Here is a 23,194-nt window from a genome sequence, read left to right as displayed (position 1 = left end):
TTCCACATATATTTTAGAAGTTTTTTTTTTCCCTACTTCTGTAAAAAATGCCATTGGAATCTTGGTAGGGATTGCATTGAATCTATAGATGGCTTCAGCAGTATTGCTACTTTAACAATATTAATTCTTTTACTCCATCAACATGAAATACTTTTCCATTTATTTGTGCCTTAATTTTTCATCAGCGTCTTGTAGTTTTCAGAATAGTGACTTCTCAACTCCTTATTTAAATTTATTCTTGAGTATTTTGTTTTTGATGCTATTGTAAATGGGATTGATTTCTTTCTTTTTCAGAAAATTTGTTGTTAGGGTATAGAAACACTACTGACTTTTATATGTTAATTTTGTATTCTGCAACTTTACTGAATTCACTGATTAGACTTAAGAGTTTGTGGTTAAGTGTGCAGGATTTTCTATGTATAAAACCATGTCATCTGCAAATAGAGGCAATATTACTTCTTCCTTTCCAATTCTGATACTTTTTTTTTTTTAATTTTTTTTTCAACGTTTATTTATTTTTGGGACAGAGAGAGACAGAGCATGAACGGGGGAGGAGCAGAGAGAGAGGGAGACACAAAATCGGAAACAGGGTCCAGGCTCTGAGCCATCAGCCCAGAGCCCGACGCGGGGCTCAAACTCACGGACCGCGAGATGGTGACCTGGCTGAAGTCGGACGCTTAACCGACTGCGCCACCTAGGCGCCCCTCTGATACCTTTTTTAAAAAAGTTTTTATTCAGGAGAGAAAGCATGAGCAGGGGAGAGGAGCAGAGGAAGAGAGAGAGAAGGACACAGAGAGAGAGAGAGAATCTTAAGCAGGTTCCATACTCAGTGCAGAGCCTCATGCGGGGCTTGATCCCACAACCCCGGGATCATGATCTGAGCCGAAATCAAGAGTTGGACACTCAACCAACTGAGCCACCCAGACGCCCCATAATTCTCATACCTTTTATTTCTTTTTCTTGCTTGATTGCTTTAGTTAGGACTTCCAGGACTATGTTGAATAGGAGTGGTGAAGGCAGACACACTGTCTTGTTCCTGATCTTAGAGGAAAAGCTTTCAGCCTTTCATCTCTGAGTAGGATGTTAGCTGTGGGTTTCTTATACATGGCTTTCACTATGTTGAGATATGCTCCTTCTATGCCTAATTTATTAAGCGCTTTTATCATAAATGGATGTTGAATTTTGTCAAATAATTATTTTGGAAAAAAAACTTTAAAAACACCTAGATATAGAATAGACACACTTTTTCTGTCTGTTGAGATGATCATACAATTCTTTTCTTTCATTCTATTAGCATGATGTATCACATTGACTGATTTGCATACATTGGACCATCCTTTCAACCAAGGAATAAATCCCACTGATCATAGTGAATTATCCTTTTAATGTGCTGCCGAATTAGGTTTGCTAGAATTTTGAGAGTTTTTGCATCCATATTTACCTGGGAAATTGGCCTATAGTTTTCCTTTCTAGTAGTATCCTTTTCTGCTTTTGTTATCAGGATAATGCTATCCTCATAAAATGAATTTGGGAGTGTTCCTTTCTCTTTGACATTTTGGAAGAGTTTAAGAAGGGTTGGTATTAATTCTTATTTAAAGACTAAAGAGTAAAATCCACCAGTAAAGACACTTGGTCCTGGGCTTCTCTTAGGAGAATTTTGATTACTGATTCAATCTTCCTATGAGAGTAATTGGTCTATTCTGATTTTCAGTTTCTTCTTGATTCAGTCTTGGTAAGTTGTATGTTTCTAAGAAATTTTCCATTTCTTGCAGGTTATCTTTTCATTAATGACTTTTATTTGGATCCTCTGTCTTTGTTCCTTCGTTCGGCTATCTAAAGATTTGTCCATTTTGTTTATCTTTTCATAGAACCCACTCTTAGTTTGGTTAATCTTTGTTTTTCTGTTCTTGATTGTATTTATTTCTGCTCTGCTCTTTATTATTGTATTTATTTCTGCTCTGCTCTTTATTATTTTCTTTATTCTACTAACTTTGGGCTCCATTTGTTCTTTTTCTAGTTCCTTAAGGTGTAGAGTTAGGTTGTTTATTTGGGATCTTTCTTCTTCTTAATGTAGAGAAACAGTAGACTTGGTGGTTTGTTTGAGCAGAGCCTAGCATGGAAAGGTATAAGATTCTGGAGAGATAACTTTCCAAAGAACTTTATATATAATATGCTAAGAAGTTTTGACTTTTATTATATGAAATAGGAAGTGCAGAATTTATTGGTTTGCTAGGGCTGCCATAACAAAGTACCACAGACCGGTTGACTTAAATAACAGCCTAGAAGTCTAAGATCAAGGTGTTAGCAGAGCTGTTTCTTCTAAAGGCCTCTCTCTTTGGCTTGTAGATGGCTCTCTTCTCCCTGTGTCTTCGCATGGTCTTTCCTCTGTACATGCATGTGTCTTAATCTGTCTTCATATTTGGTCACCAGTCATATTTGATTAGGGCTCACCTAATGACCTCATTTTAACTTAATCATCCCCTTAAAAGACCCTATCTCCAAATACAATGACATTCTAAGGTACTATGGGTTAGGACTTCACATATGAATTTTGGGAGTTGGGGGGCACAATTCAGTTCATAACAAAATTAGCTGTATATTTAAGTCATCTGGATAGCAGAAAGGAGGACAGGTTAGATGAGTTGCAGGACCAGGGACAGTGAGAGCTGTTGAAAGACTATGGCAGTAGTCTGTGTGAGAGATGATCAGAGCCTGAACTAGAAAGACAGAGGAAGAGGGTGTGTCAAAGGGAGATGTTAAAAGAGTTAGGAAGACTGGCCTGCATGATAGAATTTAAACTTACCAGCATAGTCCTCAGTACCCTTGACATTTTAGCCCTGATCCCTCAAAGCAGACTAATGTTTTGCCACTCGACATTACACATGGCACCCTCTAGGCATAAAGACTTTCTCAATGTCTTTGATCACAGTATGCTTTTTCTCAAGGCCAAGTCTGTGTGCCTGCTCATCCCTCATTCTTTCCTCTTTTCTTAGCCAGCTAAACATCTATGTATTCTGGTAGAGGTAGTCAAATGTTACCTTCCCCATGAAGACCCAACTTCCTCTGACAGCAAATCATTTCTTGCCCTGGACTCCCAAGTGCACTCTGAATAGACTCTCTCACACTGTGCAACAATTATTTTACATTTTACATGCTTGCTACCACCAATAAACTATAAGCTTCCTGTGGGCTGAGATTGGTTTCCTTTCTTTGTTTCCATAGAACCTGACATGGTGATCAGCCAATGGAAAGCATTCAATCAATATCTAATAAATGAATGGGAATCAAATACCACTGAGTACTAGGTGAGGCTTTGCTTGTTCTTCTTCTGTAGTATCTGTTTTTAACTAAAACACTAGAAAGATAATAAAGCAAGAAAGTCAGATTTTCCATCTTTGGAGCTAAATCTCTCTTATAAAAAGAAACAAGATATTTTCACAAACCAGCAAGGAAAATTCCAAGGGAAAAGCCAGGCAAGTCAGTAGAGTTTCCAATCTGTCACCACTTTAATCCAACTTGTAAATCACTTCTAGTTTAATTTTAAAGGATAACAAACCACTGTATGTTTGTTTGTTTATTTATTTATTTAAGAACTTAATGAGTGGCTCCCATTGCCTCTCTGATCAAATCCAAATTTCCCAGTCTGGTTTTGAAGACCTTCCACAGCCTGGCTGCATTTCACCTATCCAACCCACTGTGCATACAACTGTCAGAATTCTCTTCCTGAAACACAGATAGGATTACTCACTCTCATATTCAAAAATATTTTAAGGTTCCTCGTGACCTCAGATAATTTCAAATTCCTCATATAAGGTTTCTACTATTTGGCCCTCGTCTTTCTTTTTTGGCGTATCCTCCCTTAGTCTTCGATCTTCAGCTAACTTCCCAAGCTGTCTTTCTCAAATGCTTCTTCCATTTTCCTGTTTTTGTGTCTCTACATTGTTCACATTGTTCCTGAACCACCTGCAAAGCCCTCTTCCTCTTCTTTGCTCAATAAAAAAGACATCCAACCCACCAAAATTTCCCCATTTTCTCTACTCCCACTGAGAATCAATCTCTGGGGCCAGCCTGACTGGGACCCATGCTCTTCTCATATTCCCTACAGTCTAGGATTAATACTCTATCCTTCCATGACAGTCATATACATAAATATCGTATCATGTCAATCAGCATATGTGTTTTAAAACACCCTCCCTAGACTCCACATCTATAGCTCTATTTCACTGCTTCCCTTTCTAGTAAAATTCCTCAAAAGATGTTTATATATCTTGTTTCACTTCTTCTCCCATCTTTTGAGCCCAATGTGGGGCTTGATACCACAACTGTGAGATCATGACCTGAGATGAAATCAAGAGTCAGACGCTTAACTGAGTGATCCACCCAGGCATCCCAATAACCTGCATATTTTGAAAGCCAAAGGGCAATACTCAGTTGTCTCCTTGAACTAACAGCACCATTTGATATACTGCTCTTTCCTGCATGGACCACTCTCCTTCTTTGGCGCCTGGGACACCACTTTCCCTTACTTCTCTTCTTCTTTTTGCCATCTCATGGTTCATCTTTCTCCAGCTTCTTTACTTTATCTAAGTTGTCCCAACTTCTACACGTTGAAGTGCCTAAGATTTAGTCTTCCTCATGTCTTTTCCAAATGTACTCACACTCTGATCTCATTCAGTAAATGTTTCTAAATTTCATCAATAGGTTGACAAGATCTAGTTTTCTGTCTCCAGCTTTTACCTGTCTCCTGAATTCCAGATTCATATACACCACTGCCTAATCAGTGTTTCAGTTTAGATGTCTAATAGGCATCTAAAGCATATGTCCAAAGCTAAACTCTTGCCTTCTCTCTAAAACATGTATCTATCACACCCTTCTAGACCTTGGAGTCATCTTTGACCCTTTTCTTTCTCATACAGTCCATTAGAAAATTTTGATAGCTCTGTGTTTAAAATATATTCAGAATTTTGTTACTATGCACAACTTTTTCAATGCTATCACTAAGCTGCCATCATCTTTTGCTTGAATCATTTCAGGAGTCTCTTAATTGGCTTCTCTATGCATATGCTTGTTGCCCCCACCTCCCAACCTCTGAAGTGGTCTTTTCAAAGCATAACTCTGATTATGTAATTTCTATGCTCAAAATTCTCCAATAGTTTCCCATCTCATTCAGAATACAACCCAAAGCCTTGACTGTGGCTTTCCAGACATTGTCATCTGTCCCATAGCCCCTCTCTGAACACATCTTCTATCATACTTACTTTTGCTCAATCAGCTCTTGAATTTCTAGTCTCTTTGCTATTTCTCAAGGACATCAACTGCAGTTTTGATTAAGTACCTTTATACTTTTACCTGGAATTTTCCTTTAGAAAACCATACGTTCCCTACTTCCTTCAGGTGTCTTTTCACATTCTACTTTGTCAGAGAGGTCTTTCCTAACAACTTTATATCAATTAGAAGCCTTTCCTCACCATTCTCTAACTTCTACCTTGCATATTGTTCTTCACAGCATTCATCACCACTGGACAAAATATATATTTATCTGTTTTTATCCATCTCCTTTCCCTTGAATATATGCTTCTTTAGAGAAGATAGTCAGTTTTTATATTCCCAAGACCTAGAACAGTGCTTAGCACATTGTTAAGTATTCAATTTATACAGAATGAATGGATAAGTAATTGCCACCTATTAGGTTGAAAGCTCCTATATAGCCTTTACTGATAATATATTCCCATTAACATCTAGCTGAGTGCCTACCATATGGTAAAAATTCAAAATGATAATCAAACTGAATTGCATCTTATTTCTCTCTGCTTCTCAAAAATGCCCTATGTTCCTTATTGGAAAATTTCCATACTGCTACGTAATTGCTTCCTTTCTCTGCCCCCAGCCCACTTCTGCTAGAAGCTTTGGTTGCTATTTCTTTAACTTCCTCTTTTCCTGTCTATATTCTATTACAACTTTAGTATCTGGGCTTCCAGAAAACTTTGCACCCAATTTATAAATTAAGTTTTATCGTACATATATATGTACAGGACAAAACATAATATATATAGGGTTCAGTACTATCCATGGTTTCAGGCATCCACTTGGAGCCCTGGCACGTATCCACTGTACGCGCATGGTAAGCAGTAACAACTATACCAACTGATCCAGAATAGTATCTCAACTTGCATACTACACATTACCACTTGGATACCTAATAGGGATCTTATTCTGTCTGAAACACAATTCCTGATTTTAGCACCCATACCTATTCCTTTACCATTCTCCCCCCATATAGTCATCAGTGAGTACCCAGTTTCTTACGCCCAGAGTCTAGGAATCATGTTTTTATTAATTTTTTTAATGTTTATTTAATTTTGAGAAAGAGCAGGAATTGGGGAGGGGCAGACAGAAAGAGAGAGAGAGGGAGACACAGAATCTGAAGCAGGCTCCAGGCTCTAAACTGTCAGCACAGAGCCTGATGTGGGGCTCAAACCCACGAACTGCGAGATCATGACCTGAGCTGAAGTCGGAGGCTTAACCAACTGAGCCACCCAGGTGCCCCTAGGAATCTTTTTTTTTTTTTTAATTGAAACCTTACTCTGAGATAGTAGATTCAGAGGCACTGTAAGAAATAATACAGGGAGATCCAGTGTATCCATTACTCAGTTTCCTCCAGTGTTAATATGTTGCAAAATTATAGTACAGTCTGGCAATTCCTCAAGTGACTACAGATAGTTACCAGATATGCCAGCAATTCCATCTCTGGGTAAATAACAAAAAAAGTGAAAACATATGTCCACACAAAAACTTGCACATGAATGTTAATAGCAGCATTATTCATAGTAGCCAAAAGGTAGAAACAACCTAAATGTCCATCAATGGATAAATAGGTAAATCATATGTGGTACAGCAGCATAATAGAATATTATTTGGCCATAGAAAAAAATGAAGTACGAGTAATGCTACAGCTTGGATGAACTTTGAAAATATTATGCAAAGTGACAAAACGTTACCTATTATATGATTCCATTCATACGAAAGTCCCAAATAGAGAAATCTACTAGAAAACTATAGCTTCAGGCCAGGGTTAGAACGAACAAGAGGAAGAGATGAAGAAGACGAGGTCAGTGTAAGATAATAAGGCTTGGATAGTTTTAAGCATATTTAAAGTCACTCTGGCTGCTGTATCAGAATAAATCATAGGTAGAAAAGAGGGTGAGCAAGCTAATTAGTGAAGAAGCTACCCCAAAAATCAAAGCAAGACACTGACGGTGTTTGGACTAAGGATGTGACTTTGGAGGTGGTGTGAACTGATCGGATCTGGATATGCTTCAAAGGTTTGAACCAAAGAGTTTGTTAGTAAATTCAATGTAGAATGTAAGAGAAAGAACAAAGTCAAAGGTGATTCCGAGGGGTCTGAATAACTGAACAGATGGAACTGGCATTCATTGAGATGGGGAAGAGTGCAAACAGAGCAGGTTTTGATGAGCTACATGGGGGAGTTTTGTTCTGGACATGTTAATAGTGAGATGTTGAGTAGCCAGCTAAATGTATGTGAGTCTGTGGCTAACTAATAGTCTGTGTTGGAGCTATACTTTGGGAGTTGTCAAGGTATAGATTGCACTTAAAGCCCTTAGGTTGAATTATATCAACTAGGGCATTAACGTAGATAGAGAAAAGCTCCAAGACCCACAAGGACTCCAAAATGAAGAGGCCTGAAAGATGAAAACGGACTAGCAAAGGAAACTTCAGAATAAAATCCACACTCCTTATCTTAATCATGACCTAGCCCCTTTCAGAGTCGTTTACCTTACTGTCTAGTCACACAGTATATTTAGCTATTGGAACATACCAAGTCCTTTCCTGTCTTACGGCCTTTGTGTTTGCTTTCCACCAGCATAGTTTTACCCTGGCTCCAATTTTCGTGGCTTCCTTCTGTCAGTACAAACTCTCACTTAAATTGTTACCCTAAGTTTTCTCTTACTCCCAATTAAACAGGCCCAGCCCGACCACCCCCCAATTAAACAGGCCCAGCCCGACCACCCCCACTAAATTATGGCTTTTACTATAAACTAAAATTATTTCACTTGTTTCCTGTCTAGAAACGCGTCCCACCATAATTTAACAAACGATTACAAAATGATCAATATATATCAAACGAAACCTCAGGTCTATTCTGTCTTGTACGCAACTTTTCGGAATACAGGAGCCTCATTATCTTGTCCTCTGCCGCATCCCAATGTAACCGACAATCCCTCAGCAATCAATTCTCAATTTTCAATATTTATTAGCGAAATGCACTGCTGGATACTGACAAACTTTCAAACGTTAGATCTGGAGCCCGCCGCTCCGCCCAGTCCCAGAGTTGCCTAGAGGAAGGAAATACCTTACCTTGGCACGCATGCGCCACTGTTCGCGGAGCGCTACGGGCTGAACCCCGCCCCTTTCCCCCTGGCTTGTTGAACTACTGCTCATGCGCAACCTGGGGCCTGTCTGTTCGTTTGTCGGCGCTATGAATAAAGTTTTAGTGAGCTCAGACTCCCTTTTTCCTTGCCAAGATGGCGGAATACGACTTGACTACTCGTATCGCGCACTTTTTGGATCGGCATCTAGTCTTTCCGTTGCTCGAATTTCTCTCCGTAAAAGAGGTGAGGGGGGCTTTGAGCGCGAGGAAGGCGTGGGAACGCGTGATACACTGGGGAAGGCCGAAAGGCGGTGACTCTAGCCCTAGGCCTGACACGTGTGAGGCGGCCGCCAGTTTAGTCCTGGATCGGGCAGTAAGGATCTGCTGGTAGTTTAGCGTCTTCTCAGTTGATTAGCACCGCAGAATTCGGTTGTGAAGAGAGGTGAAGTGACAGTAAGCAACTTAGGGGGAGAAAGAGGTCTTTGCTTCACTTCTTGACGTGACGGTGCCGAAGGGACTTCCGCGTCGGTTCCTCTCGGAAGTTGATCATTCGCCAGCTTCGCTGGGGTAATGCTGGCTTCCAAAAGCAAATTGGTGTGTGAGAGATTTTGATTTTTCTTTCAGAAACTGTGGGAAGGATGTGGTTGGCTTTGTTTTTGTTTGCTGGAACTTTGGAATAATTTTCCTACCCTTATGTGAAATAGCTAGACTTTAATTTCCATAAAGTTGTGAATTTTTCCCTTAGAGTTTTCCTGGTCTTTCCTGCCACTTCTAGAAGCGTGGCATATTTTGTCGAATGGGGACGCCCTCCTGCCCCCGCCAAAAATTGGACAGTTTTTACTTAACAGTGCTTTTTTCGGTGTATACAGACTTGGAGTAATTTGAGTGTTAACATTCTTAGCTACTCAAAATATCGTGAGATTAGTCTGTGGTTTTGGTACCTCATTTCAAAACATCTCAACCCTAAAAGTTTTGATATACTGGTCTTAGTTATACCTTGAATTTGTTGGGAAATTGATAACATTTTATTAATTATAATGAACTAATATTACTATGATGAAAGGATTCAAATATTAGCCAGAAAAGTAAATGAATTCTGCATGTGAACGCAGATTACAACATAAGTTTACTTAGGGAATTCTAGATTTGGGGAGTAGATTTGTGTGTGCCAAAAGCAATAAGACCAAAAAGCCCTTCAAAGAAACATAACATTGTTCTGATAACTTTTCAAATCTTCCTGGTAGTTACGGTTCATTAGATATGTATACTCCTCATTCACCTGATCCTTTTCGAAATAAATAACACAACTCCAAAGTTGTGATGTTAGGGAACAGCAAAGTTCCCTTATGGGATTGTTAGACAAATTACATGAGATAATGCATATAAAGTACTTAGTCTTGTAGGACAAAGTAAGTACTTGTGAATATTTTCTATTCGGAGGGTAGGCCATCCTGTATGAGAGAGGAGTGAGGCAACCAGTTGGGGTTTTGAGGAGTGAGGTAAGGACAAGAAGTGGAGACTGAGAAAACTGACCAAATACAAGAATTGGTAAGTGTGGATGACCCAACTGAGATTGAAAATCATATAAGAGCTCATGCCAGTCACTCTCAGATTGAAAGGAACATTGGAAGATGATTGAAGTAGTGTAAACATGTTTGGAGGTAGACAAGTAAATATATGTCATTTAGAGATGGATTGCTGATCAGCAGAGAAAAAGCACAAATGTAATTGAATAGCATTGTTGCCTGCTCTTGAAACATTTTATAGTCATCCTTAGCCAGAACATAGAAAACAGATGATTTTTTTCCCCAGAACTAGGGATTGACACTGAATTGTATTTGGTTTGAGAAAATGGATGGAATCAGTGATACTACTACTAATGAGGAAATCTTTGAAATAGCTAAAAAATGATATCTAAGCTAATGCGGTGCCAACGAAAAAGGGTGATATAAAAATGAGAAAGAGCAGAGGGTACAATGGGATGATGAAGCATTTTAATGATATTGGTGACCAAGATGATGAATTTAAGTTGGAAGTCTTAGAGATGAGGTACTAAGTGAAAGTTGTGAGATGAAGAAATTTTAAGGCTTGAAGGTTTTTTTTTTTTTTTTTTAATGTTTATTTTTGAGAGACTGCAAGCAGGGAAGGGACAGAGAGGCAAGGGACAGAAGATCCGAAACAGGCTCTGTGCTGACAGCAGAAAGCCTGATGTGGGCTGGAATTCAGGATCTGTGAAATCATGACCTGAGGTGAAGCTGTACGCTTAAGCGACTGAGCCACCCAGGTGCTCCAAACCTTGAGTTTTTAAAGATCTTCATTGTGGATGTTGGATTTGTGGAGGATGACAGCAGGAAGAGATGTCAAAAGAATATTTTCAATCTGTTAAAAAGTTGGAGCTGTTTCCCAGAGATTGATAGACCACAGATTGGCAAACTATAGCCCGTGAAGCACATACAGCCCTTTGCCTGTTTTGTGTGGTCTGTAAGTTAAAAATAATTGTAACAGATGGACATTTGCAAACATTTTCAGTTATAGAACACTGACTTTATACCCCAATTGAGTGAAACAGTTCCCACCCAAAAAGAATGGCATTCTTCTCATTAGTAGATCTCTTTTACAAAAAATTTTACTCCATTATTTTTTACTTAGAAAAGAAATTGTGGAAACTCTTACAGTACTTATAAAGCCTATCCTAGATTTTTACTTCTTGTTTTAAAAGTCTAAAATATTTCCTATCTACCGTTTACAGAGTAAGTGTGGGTGGGTATAAGGCAGAATTTAGAGAAGATGATATAAGCAAATGCAGATTTAAGAGGCTAGTAAGGTCTTAATGGTAGAGGAGCAATGCTTTGAATCTACAGTAGAGACGATGCAAATTAAAAGCTATTAATGGGGTGGCAAGAAGAGGTTGACATGCTGGAGAAAGATGTTTTCGCTGAAGATTAGGTTCTCCTGTTTTTTTAAGTAAGCTTTTTATCAGGTATAACATTCATACAGAAAAGTGCCAAATAATAATGCCTTTTTTCAGAGTGAACCCACTTGTGTGACCACCATCCAAATCAATAAATAAAACATTACGAACATCCTAAAAACCTTCCTTCTGACCTTTCCTAGTCATTACACCCCCCAAAGGTAAGCATTAGTCCTAGAATAGTTTTGCCTGGTTTTGAAATAAAGCATTGTAGTGCTTTGTATGATTTATTTCCTTCACTGTGAGAGTCATCCAGGATGTTAGGGTAACTGTAGTTCTTTCGTTCCCAGTGCTGAGTGTTAATATGTTAGATGAGTAGACTACAGTTTATCCATTCTAATGTTGATAAACTTGGCTATTACAACTAGTACTGCTATGAACATTCTTGGAAATGCCCTTTGAATATATTCCCCCATTTCTCTTGGGTATCAAGGATCAGAATTACTGGGTGAAAATGTATGTTTGATTTTAGGAGATAAAAACAGTTTTCCATAGTGGTTGTACTTCTGCCAGAAAAGTAAGTGTTCAGTTACTCTACTTCTACACCAACACCAGTATTGCCAGTTTTTTGTTTGTGTGTGTGCATGTTTTTTTTTTTTTTTTTTTTTAAATATGGCTTTAACTTGCATTTTCTGTGTGATTAATGAAGTTGAGAACCTTTTTCGGTGTTGGCCATTTGGTTATACTCCTGTAAAGTGGGTATTAAAATTTTTAGCCATTTTCGATTATTTTTCTTATATTCTGTAGGAGTTCCTTATATACAGTTTGGAAGTTTCAGTTTTGATCTCATAGCTGTACCATTTGATCACCTTCATCTTTTCACAGGCAGTGAAATGTGGAATCTTCTTGTGTTTTTTCTTTCCTTGACAAAATTAAATTTAGTATGCAGATCTTTTGCTGAAGCCTTATCTTGATGACTGTTTACTTAAAAATTTTTTTTTAAATTTTGATTACTGTCTCCTTGAATACTGTTGTATAGGATCCTTACATGTTGCTCATTGCACTAAACTTCACATTTATCTGAGTTTGCTTGTGTGTCTGTTTGATCCCTGTAGTATGGGTTAAATTGTTTCTTGAATTCCTTGCAAAGCAGAAACCTGATATGACATGGCTGACCTAGAGAATGGGTGCTAGTTCTGTTTTAGTGGTGTGGATGGGTAAGGATTATGAAGGATTCAAATGATTTAGCAAAAAAAATGTGGGGGTAGAGGAGAACCCACCTCAAGGAGAGATGGGTAGGCATCATGTGGATGTGAGAGATAACTAAGAAGGTAAAAAATTTGAGTTGGTTCCTGGTGTGGCAAGGAAACCACTATATATGCTTATCAGTAGAGTTGGTGTGGATATTTATTAGTTTATTTGTGGGAACTTAAACATAGTCATTAGAAAGCAATTTTCTCTTGCAGATCTATAATGAAAAAGAATTATTACAAGGGAAATTGGATCTTCTTAGTGATACCAACATGGTAGACTTTGCTATGGATGTATACAAAAATCTTTATTCTGATGATATTCCACATGGTAAGTTTTGTCATTTGGAACTACAGCTTGTCTTGTGAACTGAGGATATGTGTGTTAAAGTTTTGTGATTTATAAAAGAGCTTTTAGCCAAGAGCCTTTAATGCTATTTGAGGTTATTATGGTTTAAAAGTTCTTTGGATGAAAGGTAATGTGAAGGTTACGTGTCATCTAAAGTATATTATTTTCTCACCACAAGAAGTGTGAGACTACTTTAAAACATGGTCTTTAAATATTTTCAGTTTATAGTATGTATCATCAAAATTGTGCTTATGAATGAATTGTCTCCTTGGAATTATCTGAGAATGTGGCTGTTTTTGGTTTGCTAGTAACTTTTTCAGTTAGCATCTGTGTGCCTTAGAGATTTTTTTTTTTTTTTCCATCTTGAGGCATCTGGGTATAGTCACGGTTCTCATAAATAATGTCCCCAGTCCCAGCATCGTCAGTTCACCTGGGAGAGCTTGTTAGAAATGCAAATTTTGAGGTCATACCCCAGATCTACTTAATCACAAAGTGTTGGCTGAGGCCCAGCACTCAAATTGGAGAACTGCTGTGGTATGGTGTTTTCCACATGTTTCCTATGGTAATAGATGTTCCTTTAAAAAAAAAAAGTTTCCCCGTAAGTTTGAAAAATGCTGTATTATTTCTTCTGTGAGCATGGTATTTTAAAAGATTCTAAGAATGCTTTCAGTACATAAATAAAATTTATTTAGTTTAAATTGACATTTTCCATAATTTAAGCACATATCCCCTTCTATGTTTGAGAAACATTGTTCTAGTAATACTTTTTAATGTGTAACACAGAAATTATTATACTAAACATAATCACATTTTTTACTTATATTACAGTAAATGACAGTAGCTCTTTAAATTTTAGTTTGTGATGAAAAAGTTAACTTTTTAAAAAAATTTTTTTAATATTTATTTTAGAGAGAGAGAGAGAAAGTGCACGCGCGGGGGAGGGGCAGAGAGAGAGGGAGACACAATCCCGAAGCAGGCTCCAGGCTCCGAGCTTCCAGCACAGAGCTCGAAGTGGGGCTCTAACCCACAAACTGCAAAATCATAATCTGAGCTGAGCCGAAGCCACCCAGGCGCCCCAAAAGTTCACTATTTCAGAGTAAAAGTTTAAAGCATGCCTGCAGGGTAGGTTATGTTCAAGTTTTCTGTGGCTCTTCATAATGCAGTAAAAAGAAACTAGAATTGGGTTTGATAGATTACAAAAGTAGGTTTATAGTGAAAAGAGAGATTATTGGTTGGATTTAAAATCCATTCAACCTAATTGAAAACCTATAGTAATGTGTAAACCACTCTGAGTCTCTGTTCAGGAACTCCGGGATAATACTCATCTGAGAAAATTCATTGAGAACAAATGAAACACTAGGAGTAAAGTATTTGAAATGTGGAATTAGATAATTTCTCAGCAGCCACCCCCCTCCCCCAGCTGTATTTGTATATTCCTCAGTTTTCCTTAAGAATAAGAAGAGGACTTCTTTATGTGCTTCTGCATTGCTAGAAAGAAAAAAAATGGATTTGTGAGACTTACCGGGTTGGTGGTTCCTGGCATGTGAATATACTAGGGGCAAATAAATCTATGTACAACTGAAATAAATTGAAATTTTTCCAGAGATATTCTCATGGTGAGCAGTATAGTTGAGCATTATAGTACTCCTTTGCATTTTTAATTAGCTTTGAGAGAAAAAAGAACCACAGTTGTTGCACAACTTAAACAGCTTCAGGCAGAAACGGAACCAATTGTGAAGATGTTTGAAGATCCAGAAACTACAAGGCAGATGCAGTCAACCAGGTAACCTCCCTTAATTTGAATTCTAAAAATTCTTTTCTGGATTAATACAAATGTTAATTCAAATTTTATTTAATATCCCATCATAAAAGTTCAGGGTTTAATTGATAACTTTATCTGTTCATTTTCATTTATCCTTATTGTGTATGGACCAGGAATTCCTTAATTAATATTAATACTAATTTTTTTTTAACTTCTTTACCAGTTCCCCAAATCTGATCATGCTACAGCAGTTCTCCCTTCCTCCCCTCTTCCTAGGGGACATTTGGCAATGTCTGGTGACATCTTTCATTGTCACAATTGGAGGGGTGCTACTGGCACCTAGCAAGGAGAGGCCAGGAATGCTGCTAAATATCCTACAATGCATTAGACAGTACCCTACCCTCCAATAAAGAATTATCCATCCCCAAAATGTCAGTAGTACTCAGGTTGACATACCTGTGCCTGGGCAATACCTAGAGGGAAACCTGAGCTCACTTTATCATTTGGCTACATTCTCTCATATCCTTCCAACCTCATTGCCCAGCCCACGGAGGGAGGGTGGTGTGGAGCTAATGAAGTTATTTTATTCTTAACTTCTCCTTAATTAGAAATAAACATAGTGCTTGGTTTCCAAAGAATGTATATTGCCTTACTCTGTCTTAATATATATCATTAATTGAAGCCCTTTGAGTTATTAGAAACTTTTTAAAATAAAATCTCCTACTAAAATTGAATATTGCCATTGTGGTAAATCTTAGCTACCAACATATTTACTAGAAGAATTGCTGAAGATTTTGCCATGTTGTATCTTCAGTTTATACAATATATGGCCAAACCAAATATTAAGAGAGATTAATTCTAAGTTGTCATTTGTGATCTGGGGAAGTGTTACTAGATAATTTTTAACAAGACAGCAAATACTACATGATTATTATACTATCTTTTAAGTTTATTTTTTAATTTTATTTTTACTAAAAATTTTTTTTAAATATTTATTAATTTTTGAGAGAGAGAGACAGAGTGTGAGCGTAGGAGGGGCAGAGAGAGAGAGGGAGATCTAGAATCCGAAGCAGGCTCTGGGCTCAGAGCTGTCAGCACAGAGCCCAATGTGGGGCTGGAACTCATGAACCTTGAGATCATGACCTGAGCCGAAGTCAGACGCCCAACTGACTGAGCCACCCAGGCACCCCATCTTACAAGTTTATTTATTTTGAGAGAGAGAGCACACGTCTACGTGTGTGCATTCAAGCTGGGGAGGGGCAGAGAGTGAGGGAGAGAGAATCCCAAGTGGGCTCTGAGCTGTCAGCGCAGGGCCTGACGCGGAAGCTCAAACTCACGCATGGTGAGATCATGACCTGAGCCGAAATCAAGAATTGGCACATCACCCAGGAGCCCATATACCATATTACAGTGTAGCCTGCTATATTACTAACATACACTGTGTTATACTACATATATGTACACAGATTATATACACACACAGATAGCTGTACATAAGATATATATGATTGCTTAGTAAGATAAAGCCATCTGTGTGTGTATATATGTATATATATACACATGTGTATATATATATACACATACACGTATGTATATATATGTATGTATATATACACACACACACACTACATGTATACACTTATAATGATTTAGACCTTCAGGTCACATGTAAATGCCCACAAAGGAACAGCTGAAATAATCCAGCTGTTAGGAGACAATCAAAAATTTAGAATTTAAATTCTGAATTTATTCTAGTCACTTAAATATGAGGAAGTAATGAGATTTGGGTTGAATAAGATGAATATAGATTTATTCACCAAATATTAGAGAGCACTCCTTGCAGTTTAATAGGCATGGCATTGAGATAAATGAAAGAATGGAATTGTTTTAAAAACTTGTGATTAAACTACTTATTTTCAAAGTAATAACCTCTTCCTGCCAATTTGTTTTTAAATTTTGTTCAACATATTGTATTTCTCATACTTTCCCAGAAATACCCAATCAACCAAAGGACAGTGATTACATACTAAAAGGTACAAGGAGTATAACACAAGTTATTCACTATGATCCACAAGAAATGTTAAGCTTTTTTTGAAATCTTATGTTAAAAAGTTATACATGTTTCATATTCAGTATTATAATATACCCATGTTGATTTTGGTGATGATATTATATTCCTTCCCCATTAAATCTCAAGTAAAATTATATTCCAGAAAAGCATTCCACAGCATTCCCTCTTATGGTAAGCATAAGAAAATGTTTCCTTTTTTGAAAATGCGCAGAAAGTGGGTCACTGTGCCATCTATCACTTGTTCCTTGGTGTCTTTGTCATCATTTTGTCTTTTACCCGCCTGGCAACATCTTAGTTATGCAAAGCTAATTTAAGAAAAGTTAGATTGGATTGACACTAGTTGGATAATAATTATACAGGGTTTGTAGCATAGATATATAAGTTAAGCATAATTGATTAATCTTGTAATGTTCTGTTTATTTGATTCTGGAAGACTTACTTTGTTTCTAGTGTTTAAGTATTAAGATATTTAGATGGCTTTATGTGGGTAATAGGAATGTTTGGATATGCTCATTTTGTTTTCTGTGGCCTATCAAATCAGTAATTTTTGTTTCTAATTTAGAGATGGTCGGATGCTGTTTGACTACCTAGCGGACAAGCATGGTGTAAGTGGTATTTTAAAAATTTTCTAATTTTCCCATTTATAATTCATTCTACTTTAAATCATTATTAAGAATGCATTTGATGGCAGTTGTATTCATGTTGGCAATGATTCCACAAATCTGACAAAACATATTTAAGTGATATATTGGTCAATAAAGGGGCTCTTTATTATCTTTAAAAAAAAAATTTCTTTAGGGCACCTGGGTGGTTTAGTCGGTTAAGTGTCCAACTCTTGGTTTCAGCTCAGGTCATGATCTCAGTGGTTCGGGGGTTTGAGCCCTGTGTCGGACTCCCTGCTGACAAGGGGGAGCCTACTTGGGATTCTTTCTCTCTCTCTCTCTCTCTCTCAAAATAAATAAATAAATAACACTTAAAAAAAATTTCTTTAGTTGTCCTGTTTCAATAAGGTTAATTAAAGAATAGTGTTGTAAAGACAGGTTTGTGGCTTAACAAGAATGCAATTTCCAGATTGACTTATTAAATATATGTTTTCAAAACATCAGTTTTTAAAATTGGTGCTGATAAGAAAATGAGATGCTTATACTTACCTTTATTTTTTTATAAATACTATTTTGAGTGAGAGTGTGAGCGCAAGTGTGCGTGTGAGTGAGGTGGGGCAGAGAGGTAAGGAGAGAGAATCCTAAGCAGATACCACACCCAGGTCATCATGGAGCCCAACATGGGGCTGGAACTCATGACCCTGAGATCATGACCTGAGCCAATATCAGGAATTAAGGGTCAGATGCTTAACTGACTGAGCTACCCAGGCGCCCCACTTAAACTTACCTTAAATCATAGAAATTCTCAAAACTTTTTATTTTTCCTAGAATACTCAAGTAATAGGTACCATTTATTTTTGATGGATTAACAAATAAAGATAGAACTAAATTTGAATTAGAAATGCTTTTTTGAGCAGTAGAATTAAGTAATACTTTGGCTGCCTTGTGGAATATAGTAGCTCTTGACATTATCAAGGTCTTCATAAATACCCAATAAGGGAATTTTATTGTAGGCTTTTCTAGTCATCTCCCAGTCTCCCTTCCCTTGTGTTAACTCAAACCATAAGGATTTACATATAATTAATTCTTTAACTTGCGTTCAAGTTTTATCTCTCATTTAACAATTACTTTAGCAGGAGGTATGCTGACCACTGTGCAAATTATTCTTTCTGGTTTCCATATAGAATGTTTGGTGTATTTGATAATGTTCTAGTTCAGAGTCCTTCTCTTAGATTTCTTCACTTTCACTTTGCTTGCATTGCTAATGTTAATGTTTCATGTCATTTGGAGGCCAGTTTTCACAGAGAATTGAAGTTTACTGTACATATTATTTGTACAGAATCACAAGACTGTATAGGGATGCATATATTTGGTAGTTATCTAAGCTCATTAACCAGCTGGGAGACCTTCCCACTGCAATTCAGATTTGGATTGCAACAAATTAGGTATTGTAGAATTTGTAACTCTTTGAGACCAGAATTGTGAATGCTAAATCCACCAATTCCTAACATATGTTTTAAGAGTCATATGTATTTCTGATCATGGATTTTGTTTTTGTTTTTTGTGACACTTGGCATACAGAGAATTGACTTCTAGGGACATTTAAAGGAGTGAATGGTTTGAATTTTAAAACTCAAAGTTAGAAATAGAACTGATGCTTTTTCTTTTCTTTTCTTTTTTTAGTTTAGGCAGGAATATTTAGATACACTCTACAGGTATGCAAAATTCCAGTATGAATGTGGGAATTACTCTGGAGCAGCAGAATATCTTTACTTCTTTAGAGTGTTGGTAAGTAATTTTTTTTTCTTTCAGATTTTGTAGGTTTTACTTGCTTTGTCAAAACATGTCTATAGATTTGAGTCTGTACATTAACTTTTCAAGAATTCTTGGGGAAAGGAAAAAATAAAACTTTTCCTAACAAAGAACAAATAGAAATAGGAAAGCTTATATCAGGACCTCAAAACTTGAAGAAAGATTTAACTTGTCCTTGAAATCCAAAAGTAGGAGCCACTAATTTGTTATTTTGTGTATAATTGTATGATTTTAACATTAGCAAAATTCTATCTTATAATCAATTTGTTATGTTACTGTGCAGCACAGTGAGCAGCACATTGTGGGTACTTAATAAATATTTATTGCATAAATCCATTATTCCTAACTTTAATTCATTATTTTATGCTGTATATCTCCCTTGAGTTTGTTTTAAACACTATGGAATTCTTAGGATATTTGAAAAAAAAATTACACCTTAATAGTAACTTTTTTCCATTTACTTCTGTACTCAGCTGAGTTTAGAATATGAAACTGTGTGTGTGTGTGTGTGTGTGTGTGTGTGTGTGTGTGTGTGTGTATGTGTGTGTGTGTGTGTGTGAGAGAGAGAGAGAGAGAGAGAGAGAGAGAGAGTGTTTAATGTAGGAGGTAGGTGAGTTTAAATGGTATTATTAGAGCAAATTTCTAACCATAAAGAATCCTGTTTGTTATTTTCATTTGGCTATTTGACATGTTCCTAGATTACTGCCTTTTTAAAAATTTTTCAATGTTTATTTTGAGAGAGGGATCGGGGAGGGGCAGAGCGAGAGAGAATCCCACGCATGTTCCCACGCATGCTCCATGCTCTCATGGAACATGAGACTTGAGGAACCATGAGACCATTACCTGAGCTGAAATCAAGAGTTGGACTCTTAACCAACTGAGCCACCCAGGTGCCCCTAGATTTAGGGCTTTTATTTGGGAGGAAGGAGAGTTCCATGAAGCCACAGAAAAAAATCAGCATTTGAAATGAAAAGATCTCTTTCTCATTTTGCCTTCTGTGTAGGTAATTGTATTAATAAATGCCTTGTGGAGTTATCAAAATGCTCTTGTTTTAACTAACTTCTCATTTGAAGAATTACAATTTGTTACTCACCCTGGGTTAATAAGCAAGTACCTAAGTCTCTGATTTCTCTAGTTAATCCTAGATGTTGGGAAATGATCTCTTAAGACAGGGACTTGACTGTTTTCTAACCTTGGAAGAGTCTGTTTCTTCTGTCTCTGTTTTCTGGTGCCTTTCTTTTTTTTTTTTAGCCTCATATGTCACAAAGAAAAGATGTAGGGCTGCTATCTTTGGTTGTTTTCCAGGAAATTAAATTTTCTTTTGGGGGGGAGCAGGGAAAGGGAAGAGATTGATATGTTATTAATTCAAATAATTCCTACACTTAAAAAAGTACTTAGAGAACTTCATTTTTTAAAACTACCGTCTATCTTTCAAAGAAATAAAGATTTTCAGTTTATTTCCAAGTTTGATTTGAAAAAAAATTATTTTTCTCTTGCTCCCGTTTGTGAATATTCTTAATTTGCAGATTAGCTGTGGTTAGCTTGCAAGTGCATTGAAGGTAATCAGTGATGCTAAACTTGTAGTGGCTTATCAGAAAATTCCATCAGTTTTACTTTGAATATTATGAAGGATTTAGGAGAGCAAAAGTTGATTACTTTGGAAATGTAAACAGCTTAGACCAGGATTGTAAAATCAGAAGCCTGATATGATTACAGGTACATGAAAAGAGTTGGTTATTCATATCATTTGTTAATGCTGGGAGTGAATTTTGAGAATGAAGATTTAGTGTCATGTTAGAGTTCTAGCACAGTAAATTTATTGTTGCTGGTCAGTGAGTGAATGTGCCATTTTGCTAAGACATGGAAACTTAAGGTAACTGCTGGAAATCCAGATATTGAAACTCTTCTAGCATATCCATCCTTGAAAGCAGGTCGGTATGAAGAGCCAACTGTAATGACATGGACTTGAGCCAGAGTAGTACGCATGAATCTTTGGGGGATTAAAAAACTTTCTATGCTGTTACAAAAAGCTTTTATCCTAACAAATATAACATTCTAGTCTTAATAGTATATTATATGTAGTAATATTTTGTAATTAGTCTGACAATTTCTACAAATGCTCGTGAAGTTTTTATACTTACTTTTTTTTTTTTTAAATGTGAAGATCTAAGTTAGTTTCCTAACTTAAAAAAATCCTCAATTTTAAACCTTTGCATTACCTAACAGGTCTTGTGTTGGAACTCAAATGACATTTGTTAGGTGATTGATTACCATGATTTGAGCACAAAATCAATGTTTTACGTTAAGAGCAGTTAAACTAGAGTGATTAGATAGTGCTTAGGAATTAGGTGAAATTTATTTTTAAATTCATGTCCCATCTGTGTGACAAGACATTTGAGTAGCTGGGAGTTGGTTACTTTCTGTTGGCATATTGATAGAGGCTAACAAAGCTAAGTTTTAAAAAATGGATAATTTTACTTCTCCTTTTCTTTTGTTTGGATAGGCATTACTATAAAATCTATGTATATGTGAAATCTTGTTAATAGCAAAGATTAAAAATCCTGGTTTTGATTTGGGATGAATAATGTCAGTGTTTTACATGTTAGTTATTTACTTTTATTTTTTTGTAATAGCCTTCTTTTTTTCATTTCTAAATTCTTGTCTGGTGGTTGGGTATTCTTTTAAATCTATAGTTAGGGAAACATAAGATATGAAAGAACCATTGTAACTATGATCTGAGATTAGAATTTGACTCTCCAGGTGACCTATTGTAGGTCAGTGTTGTGTAAATTAAAGCAGTGTGACCTCGGAATCTACCTTTATTTTTAAAAAGTTTCATGGTTTTTAGAATACATCAAGCAGTGTTTACATGCACCCTATATGGTTGTACTCTGAGAAATGCATTAATTTGGAATGAAATGGTAGAGCAGATTTAGTAGGAATTTTTGAACGTTTTTGTTTTAAAAGTTATTTTAAAAAATTAATAAAAGGTATTAACACTGTATTTTAATTATTTTGTGAAAATCTGCCTTCTCTGTGGCCTCTGACTCTAAAATATAACCCTCCCTTCATCCAGCACCTATTTGAAATAAAAGTGATTTTAAGATGCTAGAACTATTTGTGATCATGTTTTACTAGCATGGTTTTTTGTTGTTTTCACTCAGAATTTTAAATTTATCTCCTGTAAGTACATGCCATTTGGTTTAAAGGTACTTTTCCTTGACTTAAGAAAGCTTAAGTAATGATGACTTTTAGAAGCTTTAGGATCTTAGGTGATGTTTTGGGTCTGATGTGCTCTGTTTGATAATGTTGGTGTAAAAGATGTTTGGGGCACCTGGGTGGCTCGGTTGGTTAAGTGTCTGACTCTTGATTTCGGCTCAGGTCATGATCTCAGTTTTTAGTTCATGAGTTTCAGCCCAGTGTCAGGCTCTGCACTGACAGCATGGAATCTGCTTAGGATTCTCAGTCTCCTTCTCTTTCTGCCCCTCCCCTGCTCCCTTGCATGGTCTCTGTCTCTCAAAAATAAACATTTTTTAAAAAGTTATCTGTTTCATATTGATTTGCAGATACATAGATTATCACATTTTAATACCAAACTGGGTTGTGTCTTAAATTGGTTGTGTTTTGGAAACATAAATAATAGTGTATCTTAAGATTGATGGCGTCTTAAATTTGATAAAACATTCCTCAGATTTTAAAGTAAGGATCAAACATTTCATCCTTTATAATTTGAACAGTGATTTTATGGATTTCTGTAAATCAATTTTTAAATTTCACTGAGCTTTGACAAATGCATATACTTGTACAACTATCACCGTATCAAGATAAAGAATATTTCTGTTAATGCAGAAAGACCCATTATCCCCCTTGTAGTCACACCTCACCCTGATTTTATCCACTGATCTGTTGTCCATCCCTATAGATTAGTTTTGTTTGTTCTAGAATTGTATATAAGTGGGATGAAATATGTAAGCTTGTGCCTGGCTCGCTTTGACCAGCAAGTTTTTAAGTTTCATTTCTGTTACTGTGTGCATCAGAGTTGATTCTT

At 36.6% G+C, this 23,194-nt stretch overlaps 1 protein-coding gene across 2 annotated transcripts in view; it reads left to right on the top strand.

The window, feature by feature from the left end:
* The first annotated feature begins 8,496 nt into the window (after positions 1-8,496).
* Positions 8,497-23,194, top strand: part of EIF3E (eukaryotic translation initiation factor 3 subunit E) — a 56,471-nt gene continuing 41,773 nt past the window's right edge. The window contains exons 1-6 of one of the 2 annotated variants that reach the window (XM_040494259.1): positions 8,527-8,633; positions 11,418-11,521; positions 12,767-12,881; positions 14,565-14,682; positions 17,295-17,337; positions 19,018-19,122. In XM_040494259.1, coding sequence (XP_040350193.1) covers positions 12,824-12,881; positions 14,565-14,682; positions 17,295-17,337; positions 19,018-19,122 — 324 coding nt within the window. In that variant the 5' untranslated portion in view covers positions 8,527-8,633; positions 11,418-11,521; positions 12,767-12,823. Of the gene's footprint in view, positions 8,634-11,417; positions 11,522-12,766; positions 12,882-14,564; positions 14,683-17,294; positions 17,338-19,017; positions 19,123-23,194 lie in introns of both variants that reach the window. The other variant, XM_040494258.1, reaches the window with a different exon arrangement.

The sequence above is a fragment of the Herpailurus yagouaroundi genome, unplaced genomic scaffold (genome assembly GCF_014898765.1).
Source record: "Herpailurus yagouaroundi ecotype Mexico unplaced genomic scaffold, PumYag 186, whole genome shotgun sequence".
Taxonomy (NCBI): domain Eukaryota; kingdom Metazoa; phylum Chordata; class Mammalia; order Carnivora; family Felidae; genus Herpailurus; species Herpailurus yagouaroundi.
Note: the sequence above shows the minus strand (reverse complement) of the source record. Positions and strands in the feature narration are given on the sequence as shown.